General features: G+C 40.2%; 1 protein-coding gene across 1 annotated transcript; it reads left to right on the top strand.

Moving 5' to 3' along the window:
* Positions 1 to 501: 501 nt before the first annotated feature.
* On the top strand, positions 502 to 13,378 carry ifngr1 (interferon gamma receptor 1). The gene is made up of 7 exons (XM_069723715.1): positions 502 to 720; positions 8,686 to 8,803; positions 8,989 to 9,167; positions 9,744 to 9,919; positions 10,623 to 10,791; positions 12,144 to 12,271; positions 12,358 to 13,378. Exons 1-7 carry the CDS (start codon positions 675 to 677, stop codon positions 12,667 to 12,669), a joined length of 1,128 nt encoding a protein of 375 aa, XP_069579816.1. The 5' UTR covers positions 502 to 674; the 3' UTR covers positions 12,670 to 13,378.
* Positions 13,379 to 13,704: the final 326 nt, after the last annotated feature.

Here is a 13,704-nt window from a genome sequence, read left to right as displayed (position 1 = left end):
GTCTCCATTCAGTTCCTTCACTCGTGTAGTTTCTGTTCTTTCTTTTCCAGATGTCCCGTCATGGAGCTGCATGTCTCTGCTCTGCGCTTGTCGTCTCCACCAACAGTTCTTCTCTTCTATCTCTATGCTGTCCTTTTCTCTCTCTGCTCACCTCTCACCCCAACCGGTTGAGGCAGATGCTCCGCCCACCTCTGATCCTGGTTCTGTTAACAGATGCTCCGCCCACCTCTGAGTCTGGTTCTGTTAACAGATTGAATATATTTACATATATATATACCCACAAGACCCCACTAATTTCGCTTTTACATATCATTATTATGAATGCTAATATTAAGTAGCCTATCATTATTTAACAAAATATTTAAATCCTTTTATTTTGAAAAGAAAAAAACCACACCTGCACCTTGAAGACGTCACTACATCCGGGCACGTTTTCAAGGTGTTCCAGGTAATTCATTGCTGCCTCCGCTCTAAGGAAACACACACGAACACACACAGCTTTCGGATTCCGAAGGAACCATCCGGACCATCCGCTGACGGGAGGAGGCGAGTTGCGGCCACAAGTCGGCTTTCCGACTGAGTTCGAGTCGGGTTCTGGTCCTTTAGCTGCTTTTGGCTCCTTCAAGAAGGAAGCTGGGTCTGAAGACTCGGTGGTTCCGTTTGACGTGAACAAAATGCTCAGGACTCTGCTTCTGATCGGGGGAGTTTCTGCTGTGATTGGTGAGTTGATTTCTCTCAGCCGAACGTTTGCTGCTCATTACAGTATTTGTGGCACCTGAATCACCTAAAAGGAAATATTTTGTTCAAATCTGGGATCCAGCATAAATTAAAATGATTGGATCGGAAAAAAAAGAACTAGAATACTGACATGAGTGAAGAATGGGAGGTAAAACTCATTGATTGGCTATCTGCCTGTTTTCAGTGTTTCAATGAACTTTCAGCCAGATAAACTTGATTGGAAAGCACCTTTGGTACATGTGATTCAAAATGACTTAAGGTTGACTCACGAGCTGATAAGACAGTTCAACTGTAGGGCAAAACATAATAAACTGGCAATAATAAAATGATCATATTTTCAATAGCCAAATTTAAAAGAGTAATTTGGGGTTTTCTTGTTGTACTGCCTGTTTCAAAATCTCCTCATAAATTTTTAATGGCATTTAAATCTGGGTTTTGAATAAGTCCTTTAATATGTTTTTTTTTTTGTGATTGTTGTGATCAAAAATGTTTGATTTTTGCAGCGGATTTTTTCAAAAATGTCGATGTAATTTGTGGAGTTTTTTGCAATTGCAGGAATTACTAAAAATTACAAGTTGAAAAAGAAAAATGCAATTTTTTTAAGCCCTACCAGATAAAGTAATAAATGTGTAATCACTTCCTGTGATAATAATCATGCTGCACATCAGAGATATTTTAGTTTTGATCTTATTTTGTATTTATTGAACTTAGAGAACCATGGAGATAAAAGTTCCTAAAAGGTCCTAAAAGCTCTTAAAGGCTCCTAAAAGTTCTTAAAAGCTCCTAAAAGGTCCTAAAAGCTGCGTATGTTTCCAGAACAGACCGTCTGTGACTGGAATATAGAAACAAGGACGACATCAGCTGTCAAAATAAGAGCTTTAGATGCTGTTTAATTCATGTTCATTCAACACATAGACCTGCTGGATGAAACAAACAAAGAGACGTCTCTGACAACTGGACGTGTGGACAAAACTCATTTAACATCCAGTAATATGGAATCACTTCCTTTGATCACAAACATTTAATCATCATTTTAATGTGAAGAACACATTTTCAGGAGTAAACTCCACCACATAAACTTTTTCATCTTATTCCGGATTCCTCCGGTGAGTTAGTTTTGGTGAGATGAGGAGAACCGTGCTGATTGTAAATGAGGAGTTATTGTTGTTATTAAAGAGAGTTTTGTTTAAAAATATTTACTTTGTCATTAATACTTTCAGCTCAGATTCTGATGACATTTTTTGCGGAGCAATCGCAGGAATTAATTTTTTTTTAATTTTCTGGAGGGACTTAACAACCCTTCATTACCTCACGTGATCATCAAGCAGTCTTTGAAATGATACAGAAGAAAAAGCAGTCTTTAGTAGCCTGTGACAAACATTTCTAACGTTAATGTGCCCGAACAAAAAAACCCAACTCTCCCTCATTTATCTGTTCAGTGCGGACAAACATTTGACGCACTTATCTGGGATTGGTGGATGTTTTCTTTCCTGGATGTGTTGGTTCTCTGAATACAGATGTAGAACAAGCTCATGAGGAAGAACACATGATGACTGAGAACACCTTTTAGCTTATTAAAACTTTAATCATTAAGAAATGATTGAATAAATGATAATATTGAAAATCGTTAATTTGAACAAAAGTCCAGTGGACACTAAACCCTTTGAAAACAACCGCTGGTGATTTCCAGTTTGAATTTAAAAATAATGAGTTTCTGGACGGTCCTGTCTTGTTCTTGGTTAGAGGGAGTGTTTGTGAGTTTACATTATTACTTAATCAGGTCACCGTTCCTGTTTAGCCTGAATGATCTCTATTCTCGTTCCTTTGTGAAGTGTGAACACATTCTGAAATGTTTCAACCTCCCACGTTATAAATCAAAGGTCGCAGCAGAAACAGCCTCTCAGATAAGAACATCTGATAACATGTTATGAAGCCAAATGTTTTGTTAATTAAAAAAATTAAAAGTAAATAAAAAATACTAATTTAAAATGGAAAGTTCAAGATTTGATCTTGAACTTTTGAAAATATAACAATGTATTTGAAGTAAAAGAATTTGTGAGAAAACTTTTTTGAACTTTAATATAATTTTAATTCAATTCTGAAATTATTTTGAATACAAATTTTATTTTCAATTGTCATTTTCTTGTGAAGTTTGAATTTTACTTTCTCAGGGGGAACTTCAAAGAAAACTGATTGCTTTATTTAAATCACTAGATTTCTCGCGTGAAATCAAATTTAGAGCCTTTACAGTTTCCTTAATTAAATGAACACACAAGTTAGTCAACGTAAGTTAACCCTCTGCATTGCCTGCTGTTGTAAAATAATATTAGAAATGAAGGTCTCTATCAGATAAAAGCAGGTCTTGATATTTATGTTTATAAGTGCTGCTCAGCTTGTTTTGTTATTCATTGAAGTATCTTCCAACTCACCATACATCCAAACCTGAGGATTTCCACGTCAACCTGAAATCTGTCACGCACAAGAAAACTGTGTATTCAGTGGCCCATGTTGTCAAGGAGATAAATAAATTCAGTAATTTAATGGTACAAGTGTCTCCTTCAATTTAAACCATTTACCAATGTGACGGTCACATGAGCAGTTATTCAGCATGAAACAGAGGAATATAAAATCAGGTGGAAATGGGCCGACAACAGCTGCAGTATGAGACTGCATGTTAATACGGCCACAACCAATAAACAGACCTTCCCTGAAATAAACAAGACCTTCCCTGAAAGAGACGTTGTCTGGATGGCAGCATATGTTGCTCCAAAACCTGAACATATCATTCAGCATTAATGCTTCCTTCCAGATGTTCAAGCTACCCATGCCATGTGCACTAATGCATCCCTGTACCATCACAGATGCTGGCTTTAGAACTGAGCTGATAACAAGCTGGATGGTCCCTCTCCTCTTTAAGGTTCCGGGTTCATTAATGTAACTTAAGCAAAAACAAAATCAGCTGATTGATTTGTAGGGTTGCTGTGCCGCTTCCTTGACATCTCAACATCTAGCAGATTCTGCATGTTGGTGAAGAGCCCAATGCAGAAACATTTGCTGTATAATATTTGTATTTCTCAAGTGTTTTAGAAATGTTGGTACTTTCAACAACACAAACATCTTGGTCTCTGTCAGGCTGCAGCAGACAGACAAAACAGCTGGTTTTTAATTTGCTGCATTATGTTTGGTCTGTATGTAGTACCAGGTGAGATTAACATGCTCTCTGTGTTTCTACCGTCATGGAGACCCTGGTTGGCTTTTTAAAAACGAAATCGCGGTTTAAAATGCTTGAAAAACAAGTGTTTTCATGCTAGAGAACGCCGTCGGGTTCTTGTTTTCCATCGGGTTCTTGTTTTCCATCGGGTTCTTGTTTTCCGTCGGGTTCTTGTTTTCCGTCGGGTTCTGGTTTTCCGTCAGGCACTGGTTTTCCATCGGGTTCTTGTTTTCCGTCGGGTTCTTGTTTTCCATCGGGTTCTTGTTTTCCGTCGGGTTCTTGTTTTCCGTCGGGTTCTTGTTTTCCATCGGGTTCTGGTTTTCCGTCGGGTTCTGGTTTTCCGTCGGGTTCTTGTTTTCCGTCGGGTTCTTGTTTTCCGCCGGGTTCTTGTTTTCCATCGAGTTCTGGTTTTCCGTCGGGTTCTGGTTTTCCGTCGGGTTCTTGTTTTCCATCGGGTTCTGGTTTTCCGTCGGGTTCTGGTTTTCCGTCGGGTTCTTGTTTTCCGTCGGGTTCTTGTTTTCCGCCGGGTTCTTGTTTTCCATCGAGTTCTGGTTTTCCGTCGGGTTCTTGTTTTCCGTCGGGTTCTGGTTTTCCGTCGGGTTCTTGTTTTCCGTCGGGTTCTTGTTTTCCGCCGGGTTCTTGTTTTCCGTCGGGTTCTTGTTTTCCGTCACGCCAAGATGCTCTTTGAGTTTCAGTGATTTCTGCCTCCAAGATTTAAAAGCAAGGTGTTAGAACAATGACTACTGGAATGCAGACGAGCAACCATGACGGTGCTTTATTCACCTGTTGATGTCTGCTTCCTTATCACCACGGTGACGTAGGACACAGGGTGTGGCGGAAAAGGCATGAAGGATTAATGCCTTCCTCAGGTATGAAGGTATGTTAGTCGGGACACAGAACAGCTGCAGGAGACTCGAGGATTTTAATTCATCAGAGATTAAATGAAACATGTTTCCTGCGGATTTCTTTCCATAATTTAAAATCAGTACAACTACTTAACTGAGAACTTGAAACTTTCAAGATTTATTGATGATTTTTTGGGGGGATTTTAAAAAAATGTACACTTATTGGCTCAGTTGATCCTAACAAAGGGAAATATATAGAAATAGTCCTGCAGATGGTGTCACTGAGCCACACAATGATAACGATAATCTAGTTAATTTATGCTCGGTCACGATGAACTCACATTTACATAAATTACATGATGTGTGGGTTTGTTTCATCCTGCTTATGATTTATTTAGCAGTTCTTACAGTACATTACTTTTTATTTGTAGTGCGCACATGTATTTCCTAGTTTAGACTTTTTGTTGGTTTATTTAGGAAGTATTATAATTTGATTTGCACTATAGTTAAATAAGTCTGCTGCTCCAGGATCAGTCCTGTTTCTGTTGGTATTTTGTGGGGTAAATAAAACCTATTTGTCTGAGACTCCTCTTGCCTGCCAGCTCGTTCCCCGACAGGATGAGTGACGTCCATTTAATGTGGTCTTTGAAATGAAACCCTTCACACGCTCATGCAGCACATCAACAAAGGCCATGAGCTTGGACTCAAAGCTGCAGTGGACACACGAGGTGGATGTTTATTAGGTCCTAATAAAAAGTTTCTACAATAAATCCTCACAAAGGTGATGCTTTTTGAATTTATGCATCTTTTCTCTGAGATTTGTTACAGTGTTGATTGAATGTCACGGTGTTGATTGAATGTTAGTGTTGAGTGAATGTTACAGTGTTGACTGAATATAGTGTTGACTGAATATAGTGTTGACTGAATGTTAGTGTTGACTGAATGTTACAGTGTTGACTGAATGTTAGTGTTGACTGAATGTTACGGTGTTGACTGAATGTTACGGTGTTGACTGAATGTTACAGTGTTGACTGAATGTTAGTGTTGACTGAATGTTACAGTGTTGACTGAATGTTACAGTGTTGACTGAATGTTACAGTGTTGACTGAATGTTACAGTGTTGACTGAATGTTACAGTGTTGACTGAATGTTACAGTGTTGACTGAATGTTAGTGTTGACTGAATGTTACAGTGTTGACTGAATATAGTGTTGATTGAATGTTACAGTGTTGACTGAATGTTACAGTGTTGACTGAATGTTACAGTGTTGACTGAATGTTACTGAATGTTAGTGTTGACTGAATGTTAGAATGTTACAGTGTTGACTGAATGTTACAGTGTTGACTGAATGTTAGTGTTGACTGAATGTTAGTGTTGACTGAATGTTAGTGTTGAATGTTACAGTGTTGACTGAATGTTAGTGTTGACTGAATGTTACAGTGTTGACTGAATGTTACAGTGTTGACTGAATGTTACAGTGTTGACTGAATGTTACTGAATGTTGACTGAATGTTACAGTGTTGACTGAATGTTACTGAATGTGTTGACTGAATGTTACTGAATGTGTTGACTGAATGTTACAGTGTTGACTGAATGTTACAGTGTTGACTGAATGTTAGTGTTGACTGAATGTTACAGTGTTGACTGAGTGTTGACTGAATGTTAGTGTTGACTGAATGTTACAGTGTTGACTGAATGTTAGTGTTGACTGAATGTTACAGTGTTGACTGAATGTTAGTGTTGACTGAATGTTAGTGTTGACTGAATATAGTGTTGACTGAATGTTAGTGTTGACTGAATGTTACAGTGTTGACTGAATGTTAGTGTTGACTGAATGTTAGTGTTGACTGAATGTTAGTGTTGACTGAATGTTAGTGTTGACTGAATGTTACAGTGTTGACTGAATGTTAGTGTTGACTGAATGTTACGGTGTTGACTGAATGTTACAGTGTTGACTGAATGTTAGTGTTGACTGAATATAGTGTTGACTGAATGTTAGTGTTGACTGAATGTTAGTGTTGACTGAATGTTACAGTGTTGACTGAATGTTACAGTGTTGACTGAATGTTACAGTGTTGACTGAATGTTACAGTGTTGACTGAATGTTAGTGTTGACTGAATGTGTTTGACTGAATGTTACAGTGTTGACTGAATGTTACGGTGTTGACTGAATGTTAGTTGACTGAATGTTAGTGTTGACTGAATGTTGTTGACTGAATGTTACAGTGTTGACTGAATGTTACAGTGTTGACTGAATGTTAGTGTTGACTGAATGTTACGGTGTTGACTGAATGTTACAGTGTTGACTGAATGTTAGTGTTGACTGAATGTTAGTGTTGACTGAATGTTAGTGTTGACTGAATGTTACAGTTGACTGAATGTTAGTGTTGACTGAATGTTACAGTGTTGACTGAATGTTAGTGTTGACTGAATGTTAGTGTTGACTGAATGTTAGTGTTGACTGAATGTTACAGTGTTGACTGAATGTTAGTGTTGACTGAATGTTACAGTGTTGACTGAATGTTACAGTGTTGACTGAATGTTACAGTGTTGACTGAATGTTACGGTGTTGACTGAATGTTACGGTGTTGACTGAATGTTACAGTGTTGACTGAATGTTACGGTGTTGACTGAATGTTACAGTGTTGACTGAATGTTACAGTGTTGACTGAATGTTACGGTGTTGACTGAATGTTAGTGTTGACTGAATGTTACAGTGTTGACTGAATGTTAGTGTTGACTGAATGTTACAGTGTTGACTGAATGTTACAGTGTTGACTGAATGTTACGGTGTTGACTGAATGTTAGTGTTGACTGAATGTTACAGTGTTGACTGAATGTTACAGTGTTGACTGAATGTTACAGTGTTGACTGAATGTTAGTGTTGACTGAATGTTACAGTGTTGACTGAATGTTACGGTGTTGACTGAATGTTAGTGTTGACTGAATGTTAGTGTTGACTGAATGTTACGGTGTTGACTGAATGTTACAGTGTTGACTGTTACAGTGTTGACTTGAACTGTTCTGTGATTTCCAATTATACTGGTGGATGTCTGTTATTTCATCCTTCCAGTTTACAACCCCGTTTCAAAAAATTTGGGACGCTGTGAAAATTTAAATAAAAACAATGCGATGATTTGCAGATTATTTAAACCCATGTTTAATTGAAAATGGACCAAAGACGACATATTAAATGTTGAAACGGAGACGTTTTATTCTCTGAACCACCCAGTGTTTCACAGAATGGTGAACCTCTCCCCATCTTCACTGCTGAGAGACTCTGCCTCTCTGAAATCATCTTTTATACCCAATCATGTTACTGATCTGTTGCCATGGTAACCTCATTAGTTGTCAGATGTTCCACCAGGTGTTTTTTTAAGCGTCACAGCTTTCTGTTGTTGATTCTGTCCCAACTTTATTGAGACTTGTTACTGCCATCAAATTTAAAATAAGCAGATATTTTTATAAAACAACAAAATTTCTCCGTTTCAACATGATATGTTGTCTTTGGTCTGTTTTGTAAGAAATGTGCGTTTCTGTGATTTGTAAATCATTGCACTCTGCTTTTATTTGCATTTTACACGGTGTCTGGACTTTTTTGGAAAAAGGGTTGTGTATCAATGAGGTGAAGCCAAAATACAGTTTCCATTGTGTCTGAAACTGAGCATCATAATCTTCATGAAGGTTGGATTTATTGCAAGATTGTGGCCTAAGACTGCATTAGTTATTTGTGATGTGTCGGTTTATTAAGTACACTTTCGAGTGTAGCTCGATATGGCGACTTGGCCAGCTGAAGTCTGGCTGGAGGCGTTTGACTCCTTCGTTTTTGAGGTGAATTCATCTTTATTGACATGTTTATTTTGGGCTTTCTCTTCCTTTTCTTACCTGCAGTTCCACCTCCAACAAACCTAACTCTGAGCTGCCAAAACCTCCAAACCACGGTCAGATGGGATTACAGCAAACAGCACCCAGAAACCCGTTTCAGGGTAAACATCATAGCATTTTCTAGGTGAGGATGCTGCATGATATTAAAGCATAAATTCATGCGTTTGGTTGTTTATCTTATCCTGTAGTTTTTGTCGTGAAAGGTATTTATTTGAGCTCCAGCGAGTCAGCTGCAGAAAACTGTTGTTGTTTTATTTTCAGCATATTGTTACTTTGAGTCATGAACCTGTTGTTTTCTCTCTTTTGAAGTCTTGATGAGGCTGAAACCACCGACCACCACTATGACCTCAGCCACTTTGTCTGGAAATCTGAACACTACATGGACTACCTGTATGTCACTGTAACAGCCGTACAGGGAGGCAATGAGTCTGCAGCGGTGACATCCAACTCCCTCTCCTTCAACTGTTTAAAGACGGTTCACACCACATGTAAGTAGTATGTGGATATTTGCATGTTTCTAGTAGTATCAGAGTTTATCAGAGATTATCAGAATATATCAGAGATTGTCAGAATTTATCAGAGATTGTCAGAATTTATCAGAGATTGTCAGATATCAGAGATTATCAGAATATATCAGAGATTGTCAGAATATATCAGAGATTGTCAGAATTTATCAGAGATTATCAGGTTGATAAACTTCTGAAACAAACATTTGCGTATTTACAGTACTGATGAACTGCTTTCTATCAGTCGGTCTTTCAAACAACTTTTTCAAGGTGAATCAAATTAAACGGCTACAAAGTTCATCAATCAACTAAATCAAAAACGTATGATAAATAATTGAACTTTAAATGAAAGCAGTCAGTTTTGAACATGCCGACCAGCTGCAGGTGCTCCCACTCCACTCCTCAGCTGTGCACCCAGTCAGTGGCACCCCGGAGACACAGGCTGAAACTTTTAGTTCCATACAGACCCTTTTTTTCTGATGTGTCTTCCCTCCAAGCCTTCATGTGAAAATCCCAGACAGAGACAGTTGGAGGTTCAAGTGATCTTTCTCTTCTCAGGTTATTTAGATTTCCCCGGTGTGAATGTCAGCGTGGAGAAGTCCAGGACTGCCGTGACTTTCTGGAACCCGGTCCGATTCTACAAAGAACTGAACGGTCTCCTGATCAAAACACCTCATGATAACAACAGATTCAAATTCACCGTCTCTCTGGTTGGAGATGACACGAGCCGTCCTGTAAGTGAGGGATGAAAAGGAACCGAATCGATTCTAATCAAAGCATGAAGGACAGCACTGACTGAAGATAGGAGATAAGATAATAATCAAATCTAATAAAATGTTGTCGCCACAGCAGCATAGAAACAGTTAGCAAAAAAAAAATGTACACAATAAGAAAAAATTCCAAACTATGCATACAATACAGATAAAAAAGACATTTTTGTTGGAAAAAGTATTAAAAAAAATAATAAGACCGAAGAATCAATACACACGTGACTATTTGTGTTTGTGTGTTTGCATGTCAGCGGTGCAGGTTGGGAATGACAACAGTCCTCGTTCAGTGCACAGATGTGTTGATCGGATGTATTATGACCTGTTTATGGTGAAGGAGCTTCTAGAAAACTATATTAACTGCTATATTTATTATATCTTGATTGTGCTTGAGTTTTTTTTTTTTATAATCAAATTTTTTCTGTTGATCCGTGTGACTAAAAATATAACGTGTCATCTTTAAATCATATTTTCTGTCAGACTAACTGTACAAAGAGGTTCAGTTCACAGCAGTATGAAGCCATCCAGTGGTTGTGCCTGATGAATAACTTAATAACATAATTATCAAAATGGTTGAAAATAAATGCTGTTTATGAACTATTCCCAGCTGTCGGGATCAAACGCAGTGTTCAGTGTTGTAATAATTTAGTATTTTTCTGTGATTTTTCAGGAACACTTTGAAGGATCTTGCACATTTAAAGAAAGCACCTGCAAACTTGACGTGTTCCCGAAGGGACGGACGGACTGCGTCACGCTGAAAGGATGGTTGTTCACCGAGGGAGGAAGGAAGCAGCTGGAGTTCAGAGAGACGGACCGGATCTTTTATGAGGGTTCAGTCGGTGAGTCTTCAGCGGGAGCTTTTCACAGACTTCCTGTAGGACATGAATAGACAGTCCTCCAACATGTTACATCACACTGACAGGAAGTGACCTCATCATGTGAACACATCAGCCTCCAAAATATCTGCAGCTTTAATTATTTTACCCAGAAATCAGTGTGTTTCTGTGTCCTCTGTTTAACACTCAATAAACACACTGCTTCTTCTGTCCAGCAGCAGCAGTGGAAAAGAAACACTCAGACGCTTTTAATTTGAAAATCCTTTACGTCTGTGGCCCCGCCCCTTCCTCTACAGAGCCAAGATGGCGACCGTTTAGGGTGGAAAGTGTTCAGAGTTTCACACTTCTTGTTTGGAGCGTTCTGAGTGATTCATCCTAGAACTTGTAGTGTTCTGATGGTTCTGTACTGACAGAGAGAACACACTGATGTACTCAGAGTAGAGAGTTAGTACACAAGTACAACATCTGGAACACAAGTAGAACATCTGGAACACACGTAGAACATCTGGAACACAAGTAGAACATCTGGAACACAAGTAGAACAACTGGAACACAAGTAGAACATCTGGAACACATGTACAACATCTGGAACACGAGTAGAACGCCTGGAACACGAGTACAACGCCTGGAACACGAGAACAACATCTGGAACACGAGTAGAACGCCTGGAACACGAGTAGAACATCTGGAACACGAGTACAACATCTGGAACACGAGTAGAACGCCTGGAACACGAGTACAACATCTGGAACACAAGAACAACACCTGGAACACGAGTAGAACACCTGGAACACAAGAACAACACCTGGAACACGAGTAGAACACCTGGAACACCCGGAACATCTGGGACAGAAGTAGAACACAAGAACAACACCTGGAACACGAGTAGAACTTTAGATCCAGTTGGTTCTGATCCAGTAAAAATGTCTCTGGAGATGACGAACAACAATATCTCTTACAGGTGTTAAAGGGGAAAGTAGCTTCCCTAAAGGGTCAGAGGTCAAACCGGTACATGCGATGATGTAATCATCAACCGGCATCACGGTGGTGCAGTGGTTAGCACTGTCACCTCATACCAAAAAGGTTCTGGGTTGGAATCCGGTCCTGGGCCTTTCTGTGCGGAGTTTGCATGTTCTCCCTGTGCTTGCGTGGGTTCTCTCCGGGTTCTCCAGCTTCCTCCCATCATCCAAAAACATGCACCTCAGGTCAGGTTACCTGGCGCCGTGCTAGTGGCAGCCTGCTGCAGCATCTCTCCCCTGAGAGACCCCCTGCTGTAGTGAAGACATTTCCCCTCGGGATTAATAAAGTGTATAAAATAAAAAAAAAAAATAAATAAACCCTCCATGTGTTTGTAGGAGGGGTCCAGGAGGTCGTGTTGGCCATCATCCTGCTGTCCATCCTGGTCCTGGTCGTGGTCCTGGCCGTCATCGCCATCTGTTGGACGAAAGCCTGGGACTGGACGGAGCAACCCAACAACCTGAAGGTGAGCTGTCAAACTAACAGAAGAAAAACAACATTTGGTGATGATGTTTTTAAACCTTTGTAAAATGCATTTCTGTCTCATCACAGGTGGTTAAGCACAAGGACCCGCACCCCAGGTATCACCCCGTCGACATCATCCTCGTCTCCGTCCTTGAGAACCCGAACGACAGATCGTCCTCAGGGAGCAGCGACCAGGAGTCGATGTCCGGGGGAGACGGAGTGGACTCAGAGAAGACGGAGTGCGTTTGGATGGAGTCGGAGGGAGGGGAGGAGGAGTGTGAGGGGGAGGAGGGGGAGCTGGAGGGGGAGGGGAGAGAAGATCCAGCCTACGAACCCCGAGCCGCTGTGCTTCAGGACATGGGGGATGGAGACTTGGTCACAGTTTACTCCGAGAGGTAGCTCGGCTCTTTTAAACCGGACGTGATGAGGAACCAGTCGAAGGAGGACTGCTCACCGACACGGAGACATTTTAAAAACATGTTGGTTGAACGCTGTCGTCTGACTCCATGAACTCTTTTTTTTTCCTTTTTCAGATTGAGTAAAAAAGATTCCTTTAGCATGATGATCTGAGCTGATTTACTGGAACTAAAATCATCCAAACAGTCAAATGAACTTTCTTTTTTTAGTTTTTTATTGATAAATAAAGGAAACTCTTCTGCACCCCTTTCAGTCCGGGTCTTGGAGGCTGTTTCCGGTCTCGGCTCCACTGATGACGTCGTCAACAGATCAAAAGTGTGAGTGGGTGTATCATGTTGTTTTTTTTAAAGATGACATGGCGTTTTATCAGCTGCAGTGCATCTCAAAAGAATGGGAAAAAAACAGCCAGATTTTTAAACACAAGGACAGAAGGAGGATGATGATGATGCATCAAAAGCCTCAGGAACCAGTGGACCACGCCGCCGCCGCCGCCGCCGCGTTATTCTGCTGCTGCCGTTTGAAAACCTGCCGAACCGGCTCAGCGCTCCGTCTGTGGGACGCTTTCTCTCCCGACCGCATCATGACATGTTAAATCAGCCTTTTATACTGTTGAAGGAAGTTTAATATCTTGTAATATAAAATGGGCTTTTGTATAGTTGCTGATATGACTGAAATAAATTCTTATACGTTGGCAATTTTAACTTTGCTGCACACACCGACCGAGAACATCTGTCTCATCAACATAACGTGAATCTGACAAACTCCACTTCAGCAGTTTGTCGCTGGAAATAAAGAGTTCCTGCTTCGCTCAACCAGATTTTCGTTTTGAGAGAAAGAAACGTCAACACGTCGCTCCACCAGACTAGAACAGCTCGATAAGATCGGCACGAAACCTCCAACTGCATCCAACCGTTCAATAAGGAGACAAACGACCCACCTGTTTCCTGTTGGTGATGCTTCTCCATGAGGACGGTGGCGGGAGGGCTGACTGGGACGTCAAAGCATACTTTAAGCAAT

This window comes from Brachyistius frenatus, unplaced genomic scaffold (assembly GCF_029030835.1).
Source record: "Brachyistius frenatus isolate BFR_SWC_R1_liver_20210118 unplaced genomic scaffold, ASM2903083v1 Contig_342, whole genome shotgun sequence".
NCBI lineage: Eukaryota > Metazoa > Chordata > Actinopteri > Embiotocidae > Brachyistius > Brachyistius frenatus.
Note: the sequence above shows the minus strand (reverse complement) of the source record. Positions and strands in the feature narration are given on the sequence as shown.